The 20514-nt window shown below is 36.5% G+C and overlaps 2 protein-coding genes across 5 annotated transcripts in view; one reads left to right on the top strand and one right to left on the bottom strand.

The window, feature by feature from the left end:
• The window catches only part of LOC111328081 (protein NEDD1), a 34720-nt gene that overhangs the window by 11380 nt on the left and 2826 nt on the right, over window positions 1–20514 (bottom strand). For 2 of the 4 annotated variants that reach the window (XM_022932441.2, XM_022932440.2), the window contains exons 1-7: window positions 15895–16126; window positions 12727–12815; window positions 12425–12541; window positions 11697–11837; window positions 8074–8303; window positions 4191–4279; window positions 3421–3524 (exon numbers count right to left, since the gene is read on the bottom strand). In XM_022932441.2, coding sequence (XP_022788176.2) covers window positions 3421–3524; window positions 4191–4279; window positions 8074–8303; window positions 11697–11837; window positions 12425–12541; window positions 12727–12815; window positions 15895–16024 — 900 coding nt within the window. In that variant the 5' untranslated portion in view covers window positions 16025–16126. Of the gene's footprint in view, window positions 1–3420; window positions 3525–4190; window positions 4280–8073; window positions 8304–11696; window positions 11838–12424; window positions 12542–12726; window positions 12816–15731; window positions 15854–15894; window positions 16127–20514 lie in introns of those variants that run through there. The other 2 variants (XM_088759530.1, XM_088759531.1) reach the window with 2 other exon arrangements.
• On the top strand, window positions 18136–20356 carry LOC148730600 (uncharacterized). The gene is made up of 2 exons (XM_088762324.1): window positions 18136–19011; window positions 19258–20356. Exons 1-2 carry the CDS (start codon window positions 18159–18161, stop codon window positions 19782–19784), a joined length of 1380 nt encoding a protein of 459 aa, XP_088618450.1. The 5' UTR covers window positions 18136–18158; the 3' UTR covers window positions 19785–20356.

Consider the following 20514-nt stretch of genomic DNA (forward strand, 5'->3'; position numbering starts at 1 on the left):
AAAAAAGCGTAGAGCAACAAATAAATCACAGGAATAGCTAGGAAGAAACTGATTACTGGGGAAAGCAAAAAACCAGGGTGACATTAATATTGGCACAGTAATTCATTTAAAAATTTTTTTTTTTAACCCATTAACGTCCAGTGCGCCCGTATGCGCCCATGGGGACCCACACCCTTTCTACGCCCTGTGACGTCATCATTTTTAACCCTGGAGCACGAATTCAAGCCCCTACTTGAACAGGTTGAAAATATCTTACAGACGATAGCAGAATGAGCACAATTGAGTGGAGGAGATTGGAGAAATAGCCAAAAAACCGTGTCACTTTGACCTGAAAATCTGCACGAAGATCGTGTTTCACTACCCACCTACCTTTCCGAGCATGTGCTTTGAAAATAATGAGTAGTTTCTGAAAAATCTCTACACCAAAATGAAGCCTACTCAATTTCCAGCAAGTGAGGAGAAACTTTAGGCAAGGAGAGGGGAAAAAAAGGGTAGGAGAAAGAGAGAAAAGTAGAAGTCGTAAGTGGGGGATGACTTTTCAACCCAAAAACTATGTCGAAATTTTGCTCTCTGCGCGTGCCCGAGATTTTCAGGCCGCCATTTTGCATTTGGATCGAAAGGCCGTCGAGTGCACAAGCTGTCAAGTGGTTTTTGGTAAGTTTGAGCTTTTCAAACCACAACAGTGACCCGAAATCTGCCCGACTAGCTTCAAAACACAGTTTTCCACAAAAGCTGCGGCCATTAATGGGTTAATTTACTGAAAGGGGTTAACTTTATATCTTTCCCAAGAGAGTTCCATACCTTTGGTCCTTGAAAGCGAATATTAAAAATTCCATAGTTTGTTCTAACTCAAGGCAGGTAACAAGATTGATTTGCTGCACTTCGTGTATTGTAGTTACCGATACTAAGTACTACCATGGCCGGTATGGACAAATTACGTACGTTACTTACACAAAACACATGCAAACTTAATAATTTACAGACAAACTTAACAGAAAGCCAGCAAACTTAATAAAATGCACGCAAACTGTAAAAAGTGCTAACAAACTTAATAAAGGACATGCAAACTTAACAAAAATAATGCGTACAAACTTAATAATGGACATGCAAACTTAACAAAATGCGTACAAACTTAAGAAAGGACATGCAAACTTAACAAAATGTGTACAAACTTAGCAAAATGTGTACAAATTTTAGGACAGGCAAGTAAACTTTAAAAATAGCACACAAAGTTAAAATGAAACGCATTCAAACTAAAAATGAAAAGTGTACAAAGTTAAAATTAAAAACACAAACTTAAAATGAGACACGCAAACTCATTTTTGGTTTGTATGTGTTTCACTTTAAAGTTGCATTCTATTCTTAAAGTTTGCGTGCCTGTCATAAAGTTTGTACGCATTTTGTTAAGTTTTCATGTCCATTATTAAGTTTGTACGTATTTTGTTAAGTTTGCATGTCCATTATTAAGTTTGTACGCATTTTGTTAAGTTTGCATGTCCTTTATCAAGTTTGTTAGCATTTTTTACAGTTTGCGTGCATTTTATTAAGTTTGCTGGCTTTCTGTTAAGTTTGTCCGCAAATTATTAAGTTTGCATGTGTTTTGCGTAAATAACATACGTAATTTGTCCATACCGGCCAAGGTAAAGTACTAAATTAAAGAACTACTAAAATAGGAAGGTAATAACTTGTTATGAAATTTATGCATAAAAAGTGCAATATGAAATGTAACAAGATCAGAGAGCTTCATAATTGCCAACAATCTAAACAGCGGAGTTGAATGTTCATCAAATGAAGAAAAAGTCATGATTTGCACTGCTTTTTTCTGTAAAATGTATAAAGGCTGAAGTGTAGTTGAATATGTATTACCCCAGATAATTATGTCATAAATCAGAAATGGGTGCATGGATTAAAGAGTAGTAGAGATTAGTAAGAATATCAATATTAAATATAACAAGATCCCTACACTTCTTTTAATTTTCTTTACAATACTCGCGATTTGAGGTTTCCAGGATAAATTTGTATCAATTAAAATTCCTAAGTATTAAATACAGGAATCCTGTTGCAACTGTTTCCCATTTAAAGTTAAGTTGGAGTTGAATGTTACTTTCCTTTGAGGAGGATGAAAAATTACAAAACTAGTTTTTGCTATATTGAGAGAAAGTTTATTTGCACAAAGCCAGGAATTAACATTGGAGAGTTCATTATTAATACTTGCCTGTAGAGAAGTGAGATTTTTATGTTTGCAAAATAAATTAGTATCATCAGCAAATAAACGGAAATCAAAAAATTTAGAGCAATGGTGAAAGTCATTAAATATATAATTACAGAAGAGAATTGGTCCAAGGACTGACCCCTGAGGAACACCACATGAAATATTGACAGAGGTAGAAGTTATACCATTTATGGTGATTGTTTGCAAACGATTTGCAAGATATGAACTAAACCACTGGATTGCAATCCCATGTATGCCATAGAACTCTAGCTTTCTTAACAATATCTCATGATTTATGGTATCAAATGCCTTACTTAAATCTAAAAATAAATTATACCACAAGAAAAATCCCTATCATCAATTGCCCTTTGAATTCTCTCAACAATACTAAGGATAGCATGATCAGTGGAGTGCTTTGCCCTAAAACCAAATTGATTATTAAAAAACACTTTTTTATTTTCAAGGAAATCAACTAATCTATTGCACATATGTTTTTCAAGCAATTTATTAAAAACAGACAGCAAGGAGATGAAAAAACTTTTTGCTAATTTCAAATTGTCTGGCACTATACCGGTCTCAAAGGAGGCATTGAACAAAACCTCTAGAGGCTTGGATACAATTTTGGATAAAATTTTGAGAATGGTGACAAGTATACTAAAGGGACAAGTGGCTTTGCTAGACTTCAGTTTTAATTAGTAATTTCAGATTCAATTTCACTGCCACATACCGTAGTTTGCTTGCAGCAATTTGAGTGCTTTCATGCTACAACTACCACCACCTGCCCAATTTAATCCCCAGCCTAGCTTTACCCCCATCCAAGTTGGCATGTGTAAGTTGCTACCCATGACTGTGTACAAACAGACATTAAACCACCACAAATTTCCTATAAGAAACAAACTGCTCTTGACAGAAAGCGGTTCCAACCAAACTGAATTCAGAGGAATTTACGAGTTTGACATTTTTAACAAAGCCCTTCCTAAATTTCCAGTCCACTGCCTTTATTTTAGATTCACCCTCTACTTGAAAAGTCATTCAAAGAGTAAAAGGTAAAGTCTGTTTACAAGCCAAGTGGCCCATCAGCCTGGTGCTTAACTCCGGTTTCTATTCAAACAGTAGATTATTAATAGTTTATGACAAATGCCAATTCCTTTTTAGAGCTGGAAAATATGAAACCATGGCTGAGTAAAAATAGGATTAGCTTTCCTCACCTTAATTGATGACTGGAATGAAAGTGATTGAACTGATGTTTTGTGTGCCACTCTTGTGTTGACTGGACTGGATCCACTACGCAGGTCATAGATGTCGATTTTACCTTTAGATCAAAACAAGATCAAATATTAAAGTCAACCTTGAACTTTTCTACAACTTACTGTGTTAACATACTGGTACTGGAAAAAGTACAGGCAAGTGTTATTTATATCTGTTACATTGAGTGTATAATTTTCTGACATGCACTGTAATTCAGCTCTGCTTGCAAAAGTGTAGATTAAATCAATCAATCAATCAATCTATCTATCTATCTAAAAGTATGAAACTTACATCAATACCAACAGATTCTCATTTTCTTCCAGAGTTATCCTTATTTTAACCCCTCTAATAACTAGATCATAGCTTGCATAATTATATAAAGCTCCCTTGGGGTAATTTTAAGGGCATGAACAAGAAGTAAAGGTCATTCTGAACTTTGCACAGTGCTTATAACCTTTCAATTCCTAAGATATGATTGTTAATTCTCCTGTCAGGCTGCTGACATTTCCTTGAAAATTAGTTACAAGCATTTGGTGTTAGATTGAGATAACATTTTCTACCTGATAAGTCTGAGTATTCTCATTTCTTGTTTGCTAGATAATAAGTGGACAGTATTGGGGGGAAGTAACATCTTAATCAGAATGGGGAGATAAAGGGTGAATGTGGGCCAAAACAATGCAAGTAAATACAAGTGACTAACAAAAAAATTGAAAAAACAACAGTATTGTACCTCTAGTTGAACCTACTGCCAATGTTCCTCCGTCAGACATAAAATCAACAGATGTCAAAGGAGATTCTGCCATCATAACCTTAACTGACCTTTACAAAAACAGCAACAAAATGAATAACTAGGGCTCAACACTAACGGTAGCCCACTAGCCACAGACTCATAGAAATTCAGTTTTGGCTAGTGGTTTTTCGATTTTGACTAGCCAGTTTGGCTAGTAAACAAACTGAAATTGTCATAACTTCTAAGATGTCACGAGCCAATTGGCTAGTAAGTTAAAAAGTTAGTGTCAAGCCCTGATAACAGTGGTAACCACCTTGTGCACCTTTTCAGGTGTATTGAAATGAAAGAAGGCTTCTATCAACCACTGGCACACTCTATTTTAATAGCTATCCAAGCTGGGGTTAGGATGAAATAGTCTAATTTCTATTTTTGTGTGTTAAAAAACTATAATGTGACAAGAAAAATAAAATAAAAATCAAATAAATTGAAACTAGTGAAATCCTTTGACTTGAAATTCATTTTAAACTATGATACAACTCTCTGCATAACATTTAACATATCTAAGCCGACCAAGGATAACATCAGATTGAAGCAGAATTGCCTCCACTATACAATCAACGTCACTATATGACAGCAACTTGACTAAAGATGAACAACGCGCACTGAAACGACTGAGAAACGACAAGAACATAGTCATCCTACCAGCTGACAGAGGACGAGTTACTGTTGTCATGGACAAAACTGACTATCACGACAAAATGGACACACTAGTTAACGACAAACGAACCTACGAAGAACTCAAACATGACCCAACTCCTGCACTTCAACGTAAACTCAACAGTAAACTACTGACACTCAAGAAAACGAATGCCTTTGACAACCAACGGTACTATCGATTGAGGTGCTCGGTACCACAGCCACCGAAACTCTACGGTTTGCCGAAACTACACAAACCTGGTTTCCCGATGCGACCTATTGTTTCCTTCTGTGGCTCTCCCACATAACAACTATCCAAGTACCTGACGACAATACTACAACCGCTAACTGACAAATCCAGACATAAACTACAATCCACTGAAGACTTCATTAACGCTACCAAGACTGTTCAGATACCTGAAAACTACAAACTAGTGTCATTTGATGTGAAATCACTGTTCACAAGTATTCCACTTCAATTGGCATTACAATGTACTGAGACTGCAATTCGACAATCTACCAACCCACTACAGACAGACGACATCATGGACTTGCTAAACATTTGCCTAACGTCTGCTTAGTTTCAGTACAACGGTAAACACTACAAACAGTTACACGGCACTGCCATGGGGTCTCCAGTTTCTGTTGTTATAGTAGAAATTGTGATGCAGAACATTGAGGAACTCACCCTTTCGACTTGCCAACAAACGATACCGCTTTGGTTATGTTACATTGACGACACATTCACCGCCGTTCAACATGACGAAATTGACGCATTCCACCACCACCTTGACGAACAAAACACCGACATACAGTTTACCAGAGAAGTTGAAGAAAATGGCAAACTTCCTTTTCTAGACTGCCTGGTAAGCTACAACAACTCATTACCGATGACAGTTTACAGGAAACCAACACACACCGACAGATTACTAGACGAGTCATCATACAACCCTACATCACACAAAGCCACAACTACCAGAACTCTAACACGATGCACACAACTAGTATGCGACTCGACAGACAGCTTATCCGACAAGAACAAATACCTTCACCGTGTTTTTTCGAAGAACAACTACAACAATGACTTCATCCAACGAAACACTCACCGACCCACTACCACTACCGAAACAAACGACACCGCAACCCCTACGACTACAGCAACCATACCGTACATAAAAGGCATGTCTGAAAACATCTCACGCATCTTACTACCCTTCAATATCTGCGTTGCCCACAAACCCATCACCACACTACGTCAGTTACTAAGCAACGTTAAAGACAAAGATGAACCGAGGAACAGACAGGGAGCGATTTATAAGATCAATTGTTCCGACTGCCAAGCCTCCTACATCGGTGAGACTGGCAGAAACCTCACAACAAGACTGACTGAACACAGACGGGTGACGAGGAAAGGTGATGTCAGCAATCACATTGCTGAACACCATCGACTTACCAACCACAACTTTGACTGGGACCCTGCACAATGCCTAACCTACAGCACTGACTATTTTCAACAACTGACTCTGGAAAGCTGGTTTACTAACTTAGAACAGACTCCCCTAACCAGATGTCAACAACTACCCACTCCATACAAACGACTCATTCATGACATAAACATCACAAACGACCGAAAAAGAACGACCTAACTTTACCAACAGATCGAAACAGACCAATCACAACTGACTTACGTCACTTGAGTCTTACAGCTAATAACATCACGGCAAAACCAACCAATCATTTTACACAAACTGAAATAAGTACATTCTACTGACAACAATCATTCACTTGACTCTGATGATGACTTCCACACAGGTTGTCGAAACGTCAGTCACTACCACTGACAACAGTCCTTCTCAGGACTACACTCACCCGGACGATCAGACTACACCTTAACATTTAACATAGAATGTGAGATTTCCTTTTGAAAGTTTGTTTGGAGAAGTGAATTAATGGAAAGGTCTTCATAGAGTATCTACATTAAAAAAAGCTACAACAAATGAATCATACTTAATATGTATTTGAAATGTAGTTTTTAAAGAATAATATAATTATATAAAATTATCAAAAGGGGTTATTGATAAAATAACAATATCAACAATGACAAATATTATTTCTAACAAGTTGAAAAGGCCTTCAAACAAAAATTATGGTGAAACAAATTTTGTATCAATTATTAAAAATGCAAGCAAAAAAAAGGCAGAAGATATTCGTGTGCACAAGTATACAAACATACATGTACTGCATCAAATGAAATGGAAGACCTAAAGTATCTCTACGGCCAACAAGGCTTTTATTGTTTTGGTATCTCTTTAACCTGTAAAAAGTATTCTCAAAAAAAAAATTGATTCTGACGTCTCTTCACCCTAAAATTGAGCTTTAAAGTTCCCACTTCAGCCACGCCCAAAGAAGTTGACTGTGTAAAGGAAGATTGGTGATAAGTGACATCACTCCAGGAGCGTCTTGAGCATCGTGTTGTTACTTTGCTTGACAAACACAGTACTTTTACAACATATCTATCAGACATATTTATGTCACTGAAAACTCTTTACCTTACTGAAAAAAACAGTGAAATGAACCACTGGCGGGATTTGGCGCGTTCCTGATTTGACGTCATGACCCATTCTGAACCCAATCTCTTTTTTTGCCCAGACTCACAGTCATCTTCAATGGACGTGGCCAAAGTGGGAAGTTTAAAGCTCGATTTCAGGGCAAAGACTTATCAGAATCTAATTTTTATTTAAGAATACTCTTTGACATGTTAAATACATACCAAAACTATGAAAACCCTGTTGGCTGTATGGACATTTATAAATTTGGGTTGCTCACGATCCAAGGGTTTATCTATTTAACAATTATTCCACGAGCGCGCATTGGATATGAGATGATAGATAGCCAACGAGGGGCGTAGTGCCGAGTTGGCAATAATCATCTTATATTCAACAAGCGTGAGTGGAATAATTGTTTTATTAAAAATGTTAAATTAAATTATTAAATTTTATTAAATTTTTAGCTCCCTTTTAATTTTAAGTTAACACGTACGCTTACCATATTTGTAGATTATGGTATATTGGCTGATATACCATAATGGCTAAGCCAATAAAAAGTCTTGAATTGCATTATCCAATGATCTAGTTTTTAATAATATTAGTTACACAATATGGTAATGGTTTAATAGCATTCTACTTACTTTTTTTGCTGAACATCATAGAACACAATCCTCTTGTCAAGTCCCACACTACACAATAGCATATCATTCATGGGTGAGAAAGTTAGTCCTGTTGCAGGTCCTTTGTGGTCAGATGCAAATGATGTGGATAGTTTTTTTGTGTTGGAATCCCAAAGATTGAGAGCTCCATCATCACTTACAGCACCCAATAAACTCTTTTTGAAGTGTGAAAACTGAATGTCTCTGACAGCCTGTTAATGAAAATGTAGGTCTTATATTTTCATCACATATTTCCTTTAGCCAGATCATAATGAACTACAGTTTCACCACTGCCCTGATTTGAGCGTTATAATTTTGTTATCTGAATTAAACAGTTGAAGCTCCTGTAAATGGATACTTCTGCAAAAAAATAAATAAGAGCCAAAGGGATAAGATGGCCATGTTGGAGAGTTTCAGTGATCATGGTACACTATGAATGAAAAAAAACACTACTTTGAAATTATGACAGAACACTACCACACAAATCACAATAATTTAAATCTACAGTCAAAGTTTAACATGTTGTTATGATTAGTACTTGAAATGCTTGGTTGTATCCCCATCCCAATGCCCAAATATAACACTGCACAACACAGAAATGTTTTCAATTAGGGTTCCATCAACTTGTGAGATTTAAATATTAAGAGGGGGTTGGTTACCCTAAGAGACAAGTTGAATATTATCAGAAACCCAATTAAATGCAACAATGATGCTGCTATGCATTTGCACTACCTTCCAAACTGAATGCCAGTCATTATTTTAGCCAATGTGTCAGTTCACCAACAAACAGTTTGTCAACATATGAGGTTGGATTGCCAACATCTAGTGTCAGTTTGCCAATGCTTAGATACCAGTTTGACATCCAAAATAATTAATTACAAATGACCAGAGGAATAAAATTTTACTTTTAATGTATTCATGGGTGTTTGTAGGTTGGTGTCGTTTGAAATTGTCCACTTCACTCTCCCCAATCTCTCATTTCCTCGATGGCCAATTGTGTTTGAAAAAGACTTTGAAAACCCTCCACAGCTTTTACCTAGCAGAGTACAAACCTGCTGTAAAACATTTAACATTTGCCTAGTTAAATAGCTCTTGACTCCCAGTATCCAATTTTTTTGTTTGATTATGCAAAAGAAGTGTTGTTTGTTTTTCACATGTTGAACTTGCATAACAACAAAGTCAAACAAAGTCAGTTGATTGATCAATGACCAATCACATTAATTTTGAAAAACTTTGAAAACCATCCACCAATTTTACCCAGTAGAGCATGAACCTACCATAAAACATTCTTCTCACACACAACTGGGAGCCATGCCAAGCCGACCATGCAGCCCGACCTTTATTATATCAACACGATGAATCATTAGGGTTACAACACTAATAAAACAGCTGAAACTGAGCCTAGATACAGAAGATTGACATGCACGAATAACTGGAACTGAGGCACTACTTGAAATTCTATATCCCTAAAAACATATGGAGGGTGGGTGGGTGGGGAAGGTCAGGCAATGGCGGAAGGCAACAAAACAACTGAACTGAACCTTGAAATGCCATTTGACCTGGAGACTCCCCACACACTCGAACCCATTCTTCCAGCTGCATGTGAGAAAAACGTTTTCCACTTCTTTTGTCCCTCAGCCAGCGGAAAACCACATAATAATAATATAATAATAATAATAGCTAATCTTTATTGAGGATGCCAACATCACAAAAAAGTGGTTTACAGAGGGGTCCTCTAAAAGTAACTAAATATAATATAATTACTCAAAAATAAAAAGAAAAAGAATACAAATCGAAAAATATGAAGATAAAACTACATTATTTGAAAGTTAACATGCGAAAAACGAAACTAATTAAAATAGTGCTTTCTTGATACCATGCTTAAATTGGCTTAAGGTGGGCACATCTCTTAGGGAAAGGGGTAAGGCATTCCAAACGACCGCTGCAAAATTTATTGTTATCCAGAATTGTTATTCAGAACCACAATTATTAAAGAGAGTTAAATTATAGAGCTATTGACTCTTCTTATGTGTGTTTGATCACACATGAAGAAGTGTTGTTAATTATTCACATGAATCCAAGGGAAATCAGTTTTGCTTTGAGGTAGCAGGGAATTCAAGTTACCAAGGGTTCAAGTTATAGGGGTTCAACTGTACACAAATGTTTAATGAGAAGGTTTTACAGTTACTGTAGGTTCATACTCTACTGGGTCAAAGCTGTGGATGGTTTTCAAAGTTTTTTTAAATTACAATCCACCATCGATCAATTAACGGACTGTGTTGCTATGTGTGGGGAGAGATTGGGGAGAGTCAAACGGACAGTTTCAATTAACGGACTTTGTTGCTATGTGTGGTGGAGAGATTGGGGAGAGTCAAACAGACAATTTCAAATGACTCTCCTACAAGTACTGTGAATACATCAAAAGTAAAATTTTATTTGTCAGTCTTTTGTAATTACAATTATTTTGGATATTGGTGAAGTGACATGTAAGCACTGGCAAACTGACTTTAGACATTGGTGAATTGACTTCATACATTGGTGAACTGTTCATCGGCAGAATGACATGTTGGCAAAACGACCTGTTACCTCCAAACTATATGCACTTTTGACCACGACAATTACAATTTCATTTGTATTTGTTCTAGACTTACAGTAAAAACAATCTTTGGCCAAAAAAATTAAAATATCAAATTTCAAACATTAAAAAAAGTCAATACTTGTTCATAACATATGTACAATAAATGTTTGAAATTGTGCTTCAGTAGCAAATTTATTCAATGGATGATTTGATTGAGGACTTGAGCTATTGCAATTCGTTTAATTCCAAGCTTTTGCTGATCTATGGCATCATTAGGGAATGTAAAGAAAAATAATGTTCCACTATATGTGATACAAAAGTAATGTAAGAGATACAAATGATTAAATACGAATGATGATGTAATATGGACAATGAATTGTCCAAATAATTATGGTGAATTGGTAACACACACTAAACATAGAAATTACTGATGAGCAGAAGGAAGAACTGAAGATCTAAGCAGTCTAATTTAAAAGAAAAATTCTCTGAGTTCACTACTTTCTTCCTGGGAATTAAGTTTGGGTGTACACTTTCCAATATAAAACATCAGGACTTGACACTAACTTTCAACTTACTAGCCAAGTGGCGAGTGACAACTTAGATGTTACAACAATTTCAGCTTGTTTAGTAGCCAAACTGGTTAGTGGCTACCGTAAGTGTTGAGCCCTGAAACACCTTGAATAATCGTACGTTGACAAGGTCATTTTCTTTTAAAATTATTTTGACATCATTGCTATGATTGTTAATTACAGTTCTATGGCACATTACGATGTGTTATTTTTTACAGATGAATAGTCATTGGTCAAGTGTTCACACAGTCACATACATATTGCATCACCTACATCACTTTTACACACACATAGTGGAATATTTCTTTTAAATATTTCCCTGGTGATGCTGGCAAAGGCTTGGAACAAAAAAGAAACACAATAGCTCAAGATCTCAATTGAATCTTCTATAGATACATGACTTTTTGTGTGATTAAGAATGAAAGAAAATCATCCCAGGTTACATTTAGTACACATACCTGTGTTTTTGCTAATCTCAGAGGATCTGAGGCTTGTCCTGTCATGACATTGTGAAGGAGTATGTCTCCATTCACTGACCCTGATGCAATAGACGTGTCATTCCAGTTAAAAGCTACACAAGAAACAATATCCTTGTGATCCTGTTAAATAAATTTAAAAAAATATGTAGATGTTTCCTTCAGTTTCCAATTCATTGGGACATTTAACTAAAATTATTACAATTTTCAAAGAAAATCATTGTTTACTATAATGACTAATAACAAAATACCTGCAGAAAAAGTGACAAATACATTTACAATAAAGAGAATTCTGAGAACAGATATTGCCTTTATTAATTACCATCCAAAAGTAAAATGAAAACCAAAGTTAATGTTATCAAAAAATAGATCAATAGTAGACAATTCAGCCTGGAATCCCTTTTATAATGAGAAAAATGAAGATATTATATCATAATGTTATGTCAGTTTACTTCCTTGTGTTAATTTAAAGTAAACCATTAAAAAAAGACATTGTTCACATTTTGATTCTCTTCATAATGCAGGGCTCAACACTAACGGTAGCCCACTAGCTACTGACTAGTAGAAATTCAGTTTTTGCAAGTGCCTTTCAGTTTCTACTGGCCAGTTTAGCTAGTGAACAAACTGACATTGTTGTAGCATCTAAGATGTCACCAGCCACTTGGCTAGTAAGTTGAAACTTAGTGTCCAGCCCTGATAATGTGACTCACCTTGTATGTTTTCTTTATGCTTTTTGTTTTCATGTCCCAAATATTAAGAGTTTTACTATTTCCACCAGTCAGCAAATAACGAGAGGATGAATTAAAGGCCACACAAGTATTCCCCTCCTACAATTTTCAAAGAATTATTATAAATAGACATCAAAAATTAGCACAACATACTTCATCATTAATACTACATGCAAAATAGAAATAATCATAGAAAGCCTTTGATAATAGCTTTTAAAAGAGAGTTAGCGGTTTCCTTAAAAAGAAACTGTTAAGCAACAAAAACGTAAAATAATTGCACTTACCCCAGCAGTAATTTCAGTTGTATCATACTCATCCCCCTTTACATACGTGACAACAACTTTGTCATTTGCAGCACTAGCCAAACACTGATCTGACAATGTTAAGGATAATTCTTACATCAGCTAAACAAAGAACTAAAGTGGTATAATACTGGACAATACAGTGGAACCTCAATTTAATGAACCTCTATATAACAAAGTCCTTGATATAACAAATGATACTTTTCAGCCCAGCTAAAGTTACTGTAAAATGTATGCCACAGAACCTCAATACAACGCAACTTAATATAATGAAGTCATCGTTATAACAAACACAATTCAAAGCCCAAACATATGCATATAACCCGATATAATGAACAAATGTCAACACCTGACCAAAGACAAATGCAAAACAGACCAACAGAGCAGTACTATACAGTAGTGTTCTGTTGTTTAATACTGTTCACACTGTTCATGTTCATTATGACATTTGACAAGTCAGGCACAAAAGAGAATTTCTGTGCTCTTTCCCTTAAAGAAAAGGCACATTTTAACGAAAGACAAAATATGAGGCAAGTAGAGAAATTTCTTGATTAAGTTCTTGATTAGCAATTTTAGTAGTAAAGTAAAGAATGACAAAAAATGAGGTAACTTTCATTGGGAGAATTTTGGATTAAGCAACACACACACGCACACAAAATATAACAACAATTATTCACCATACCTTGATATAACAAACATTTAGGTTGTTTTTTCACAAATTCATTAATTGGAGGTTTTTGGTGCAAGTAACCCTCTATATCCCCAGTCCCTTGGCACTTCGTTAAATTGAAGTTCCACTGTACTAAGATTCAAACCCTTTGTAAGATTTTCAAAGGTCTATTATCCTGACAGACAGTTACAGTTCAATAATGAAAACTTTTAGACACTAAGAAGAGTGTTGGTGAACTGATCCACTACCAATTCAGGACCTCATCACTTCATTCTTCTAAACTATATAATGTTCATTAGGCATCGGAGATTGGAGAATTCTCCGGGAACTACACAGAATTCTCTGGTTAAATTAGACAGCCGGTTGGGCTGTATTATTTAATACTTTTATTCAGATGTGGAGCCGTTATGAATGAGAACTTTATTTGGCAAAAATGCTTTCTCTCTTTAAGCAAAATGAACAGAACATTTTAAACAAACAGTGTCCTTTCACATAATTCTTTTTTTTTCCTTGAGAGTCACATCACGAACGTAGCACGCCGTCACAGTAGTCATATTTTTATAAATTTCAACGTCCTGTCAATGTGAATTTAACTTGAAGCTGGCGACTTTGAATGGTTAAATAAGTAGTGAATGAAAATATAAATGAACTTTTTTCAAGTGCCGGGAGTATTAACCAAGAAATTAAGAATGAATTGGGACATGCAAATATATCGAAAAACTAGTCGACGACCTGCAGCTGCGTAAGTACTATTATGCATGAAAATTCTTGTTCTAAGAGTTAAAGAATACATCAGAAAAATAATTGAGAAAGGTGTGGAAAGAAAACTTGGCAAAATTTTGGTGGATAAACTGAACTTAATTTACGGGAAAAAAAAACGATTTTTGTGATATGAACTAAAAGCAAACTGGAGATGTTTATTGTATCATGATATGGGTCCCTATGAGTATCAAATTACTGCTACAACAAATGCAAATCTCCATTTTAACCAATTCCTTGTAAATAGAAAAACTATAATTTGTAATTGTACAATGAAAAACAATGGTCTATCCATTGATAAGCCTTCCCATCCAAGAAATGCTAAGTCTTGCCAGTCGCCGACAGACTGGCGGGAAAAAGTTTCCTCACCTCTCGTCCTTTTGCTAGGAACATGAAAGTGATGACAGTGAAAACTCAGACAGTGGAGTCGATGAGTAGACTTAACCCTTTCACTCCTGAAAATGACCCCCCCTTTCATTTGAAAGTTCATGGTGCAGTGTATATTATTTGGGGAGGTAGATTGTGACCTAGTTGATATGACTTGAGGAGTAAAAAGGTTAGAGCTCTTGATTTAACCTTACTCACCTGCTTGCTAACCAAATTCAAAGAACAAAACCCTAAGGTATACATCGTTTTAAAATCAGCAACTGGGAACAAAATTGTACCTCAGATAACAGGAAATAGCATCTCAGAGGGTTTAAAAATCCACATTTTTCCTGGGGGGAGGCATGCCCCCAGACCCCCCCTAGGGGGGGGAACAAGCAAAGCTTGTTCCATGAAAGAGCTTCGTTCATTCAGACTGCCTCTCCAGCTACTTCTTCCCATTCTCCTGCTACTCTAATTCTTAATGAAAACCCTGGAACTTCCATCAATGTTTCTTCTAATAGAGGAGGAATTTTGCATCGAAAAAGAAAGTGTTTTGGCAATCTTTCCTTCCCATAAGCTGCACTCGTGTATTAGACAATACTTCATACATCATATGTTACAAATCACATCTACATATGTACCCTCCCTGCCTGGGAGAACTGACTGTGTTATCACTCATGTCTTCTTATCCTTCAGTATATTCCCATTCATTGAGTATACAACCCTCTTCCTGAGGTTTTAGGAGTCATTTTGTTTTTGGTAGTTGTAAACCTCTTGTTTAATAACAAAAAATAGGATGTTGATTAAAACTGTTCTCTATTTCAATGCTGGCCACTTTGTAACAAGAGCTATCAGATTCTTCCTCACAGAGAAGATCCCACACTTCAGAGAGTTCATACACTTTAACTCATAAAATATCACAAAATTCTGACCCTTTCCAATACTTTTGTGATTAGCTACGATTGAGAATTTGGTTTCAAAATTATACGAAATTATTGCTTTTTTCTGTTGACTGACAAATGGTTACAGAACATTTTCCACGACTTCCCAGGCCCACACCCAAATTCTAGTTCCTTCTACGTTTTCCATAACCTGTGCGAACCCTTTTATGACATCATGTTGACGTGAAAATATCACAAGGACTTCAGATATGATATTAGCAAAAATTCAAATAATTAAAAATATCTATCACCTTCAAGATTCTTTAACGAGAAAAACACCATTCATCAAGGGAATTTTATACTGCAACTTAAATAAAAGCTTACAAGTAACAATAAAAAATGTAGAATATAATTATTAATGAGAAATGATCGTCTAGAAGATTAAAACACATAATTCGACAAAGTGAAAGATACTGTTGGGACTCCAACACAGCGAACCCACAGGCTGAGAGTGAGGACTAAAGGCTTTCACCATGTTCAATTCCGGCATGTCCCAAATCTTTACATCGCCTCCAGACGAAGCAAGTCGCAGCTTTGAAGTCATTTTCGACCCCCTCCTTCGCTCAGTCAGTTCTATTTTTACATGTTCTGAATGTGCTCTGAGAAGTAATTGACATCCGACATAGACCCAATATGGTTAGGAGTCCATGTATGACCCCATAGACCCAATATGGTTAGGAGTCCATGTATGACCCCATAAAATGTCCTGAGCACGGTATATCCCTTTCAATGTATTCCAATGTATTCCAATGTATTCCCATGTATTCCAATGTATTCCTACGTATTCTCATGTATTCCAATGTATTCCTAGGTATTCCTACGTATTCCCATGTATCCTACGTATTCCAATGTATTCCAATGTATTCCCATGTATTCCCATGTATTCCAATGTATTCTTATGTATTCCTACTTATTCCTACGTATTCCCATGTATTCCCATGTATTCCCACGTATTCCCATGTATTCCCACGTATTCCCATGTATTTCCATGTATTCCAATGCATTCCCATGTATTCCAATGTATTCCTACGTATTCCTACGTATTCCCATGTATTCCAATGTATTCCCATGTATTCCCACGTATTCCCATGTATTCCCATGTATTCTCATGTATTCCAATGTATTCTCACGTATTCCTACGTATTCCCATGTATTCCTACGTATTCCTACGTATTCCCATGTATTCCCACGTATTCCTGCGTATTCCCATGTATTCCAATGTATTCCCATGTATTCCAATGCATTCCCATGTATTCCCATGCATTCCCATGTATTCCAATGTATTCCCATGTATTCCCATGTATTCCTGCGTATTCCCATGTATTCCAGTGCATTCCCCTGTATTCCTACGTATTCCCATGTTTTCCAATGTATTCCCATATATTCCCATGTATTCCCATGTATTCCTATGTATTCCCATGTATTCCCATATATTCCCAAGTATTCCCATGTATTCCTATGTATTTCCATGTATTCCTACTTATTCCCATGTATTCCTACGTATTCCCATGTATTCCAATGTATTCCCATGTATTCCCACGTATTCCCATGTATTCCCATGTATTGTCATGTATTCCAATGTATTCTCACGTATTCCTACGTATTCCCATGTATTCCTACGTATTCCTACGTATTCCCATGTATTCCCACGTATTCCCATGTATTCCCATGTATTCTCATGTATTCCAATGTATTCTCACGTATTCCTACGTATTCCCATGTATTCCTACGTATTCCTACGTATTCCCATGTATTCCCATGTATTCCCACGTATTCCTGCGTATTCCCATGTATTCCAATGTATTCCCATGTATTCCAATGCATTCCCATGTATTCCCATGCATTCCCATGTATTCCAATGTATTCCCATGTATTCCCATGTATTCCTGCGTATTCCCATGTATTCCAGTGCATTCCCCTGTATTCCTACGTATTCCCATGTTTTCCAATGTATTCCCATATATTCCCATGTATTCCCATGTATTCCTATGTATTCCCATGTATTCCCATATATTCCCAAGTATTCCCATGTATTCCTATGTATTTCCATGTATTCCTACTTATTCCCATGTATTCCTACGTATTCCCATGTATTCCAATGTATTCCCATGTATTCCCACGTATTCCCATGTATTCCCATGTATTGTCATGTATTCCAATGTATTCTCACGTATTCCTACGTATTCCCATGCATTCCTACGTATTCCTACGTATTCCCATGTATTCCCATGTATTCCCACGTATTCCTGCGTATTCCCATGTATTCTAATGTATTCCCATGTATTCCAATGCATTCCCATGTATTCCCATGCATTCCCATGTATTCCAATGTATTCCCATGTATTCCCATGTATTCCTGCGTATTCCCATGTATTCCAGTGCATTCCCCTGTATTCCTACGTATTCCCATGTTTTCCAATGTATTCCCATATATTCCCATGTATTCCCATGTATTCCTATGTATTCCCATGTATTCCCATATATTCCCAAGTATTCCTATGTATTCCTATGTATTTCCATGTATTCCTACTTATTCCCATGTATTCCTACGTATTCCCATGTATTCCAATGTATTCCCATGTATTCCCATGTATTCCAATGTATTCCAATGTATTCCCATGTATTCCCATGTATTCCTACGTATTTCTGCGTATTCCAATGTATTCCCATGTATTCCCATGTATTCCCATGTATTCCCATGTATTCCCATGTATTCCTACGTATTTCCATGTATTCTTAATGTATTCCCATATATTCCCATGTATTCCCAAGTATTCCTACGGATTCCCATGTATTCGAATGTATTCCCATATATTCCCATGTATTCCTATGTATTCCTATGTATTCCAAAGTATTCCCATATATTCCCATGTATTCCTATGTATTCCCATTTATTCCTATGTATTCCCATTTATTCCTATGTATTCCCATGTATTCCAATGTATTCCAATGTATTCCCAGGTATTCCAATGTATTCCCATGTATTCCTACGTATTCGTACGTATTCCCATGTATTCCAATGTATTCCCATGTATTCCTACATATTCAATCTTTTAATCGATCCTGTGGAAGGAGACGGTGATTGCGCTTTTAGAAGCATCCTCAAGCAACTGCGTAACATGTTGGAGTGGAATGATGCCAATACAAAGCTCAATGAACACCTTGAGGACTTGGGTTTGAAAAGGGCAAACTTGGATGATGATGTTTTTAACTTGCGTCAGCTATTTGTGGATAACGTCCAGTCAAATGAATATTATCAGATGCTACTTGGGATTTCAAAAGAAGAACTAAATACGGAAACCGAGCGATTTCGAGAGCAGGGAACGTTTTCAGGGGAAGTTGGTGACCTGGTAATGAAAGTTTGCTCCGAACTCCTTCAAATTCCAATACTTGTCGTCACAAGTATTCCAAGCTACTCATACGTTCCGTTCGTTCCTGATCAAGTTGTTGCCACAAGCACATTGTACGTTGCATTCAATGCATTTGGACCCGGTCATTATGATGGGACTCGAAAAGTGATGGGAGTGCAAGGTAAATACTATTGTGGATTAAAAAGTTAGTGAAGCGGAAACTATACTGGAAGGCATGATTGTAATGGAGCAAAATTCTGTCTGTTCTGTTGGTTCTTTGTTAAAGAGGGTAAAGCAACATCCTCTCAAGGAGTCAGTACAGGCCCACCTCCCTCGGCGTGGCCCCCTGACATAGCCAGATCAAATTAAAACGTATTTTCTCTTTTTTAGAATCCAGTTATTATCAATTTTTTTTCTTTTAATGTAGGTATGGAGCTAACTCCTGACAATAAAAAGGAAGGGTGTTCTTGTGGCAAAAACAATGTTAAGAACAGTGTGGAATGCCTCCCCAGGAGTCGCTGCCCCTGTGTTCAAAAAGGACGTTCTTGTATGAGAGTTTGCCGGTGTAAAAGCTGTGGAAACAAAGACCAAGAAAAAGATATGGAAAGCAACACAGGGAACGGGGGAAGTACTGAAGGTGTTAGTAAAATATCGTGCCGTTGCGGTGAAGTCAACGTAAAGAGTGATCCGAAATACATCGCGTGTGTTGACGGGATAAGGCGATCCAGGTGTCCTTGTCTGAAGGCAAACCAAGGATGTGGGATAGCGTGTGTGTGCAAAAATTGTGGCAATCCTAAGGGAAAGAATAAAAAAGTTGTCGCGAGTCCCGTTGGAAGGAAAAGAAAAAGAGAGAGTCGGTCGCCTTACCAGAGAGTTCGCAGCGCTGAATATTTAGCACCGTTAACGTTCAACCCAGTCAAAAGTTGTGGAGTGTCTATGAGCAGTGCCTTCTGATGACTATTGTATCGTTTTTGACGTCGACTTTGGTATCTCCATCAGCAGATAATGTTGTACGCCTATTTAATCAGGTAGCAAATTCCAGTATCTGTAAAGAATCTAAGTTCCCCATAAGAGCGAAAAATACTCTACAAATAGCCGGGAAACTTCAACAACTGGAACAAAAAAGGAACGTACTCATGTTCAGACTGGCAAATAAAAGTAAGGTGAATGTCCTCTGTTAAAAGAGCTGAGAAACGAAATCTCTTTTGTTAATGAATTAAACGTTATTAAGCGTTGCACTAATTGAAAAGAAGGAAAAGTTTGATGAGAGTTTACACCTGAATGGAAATTTTTTCTGTCACGTGAAGAATGCTTATAATTTATATACTCGCAACGTTTATGCTTAAAACAAAAGTTAAATTTTGATATATTTTGAATATCAATCTACCACTTTTGGAGAATATACTTGTCAAAATTTCCTCAGATAGTACTAAGTATACACGTTCATATGGAAAGTTGTCGTTGCATTTTTAATCATTTGTAAGTTCCATTATTTCGTCAATCAAAATAAAAAATACACGCGCGGATTTGATGTTATTTCTTTTCATGGGATGAAAAAGGCTAATGTCATAGAAATTGAAAAGTAAACTAAGGAAGAAAAAAGTTGAGGGTTATCGGCGGTTTACTGCATCAAACAAATGATCGTAAACTGATATAACCATATGTAAGGGATCTCTATCAATTT

The sequence above is a fragment of the Stylophora pistillata genome, chromosome 5 (genome assembly GCF_964205215.1).
Source record: "Stylophora pistillata chromosome 5, jaStyPist1.2, whole genome shotgun sequence".
Lineage (NCBI taxonomy): Eukaryota > Metazoa > Cnidaria > Anthozoa > Scleractinia > Pocilloporidae > Stylophora > Stylophora pistillata.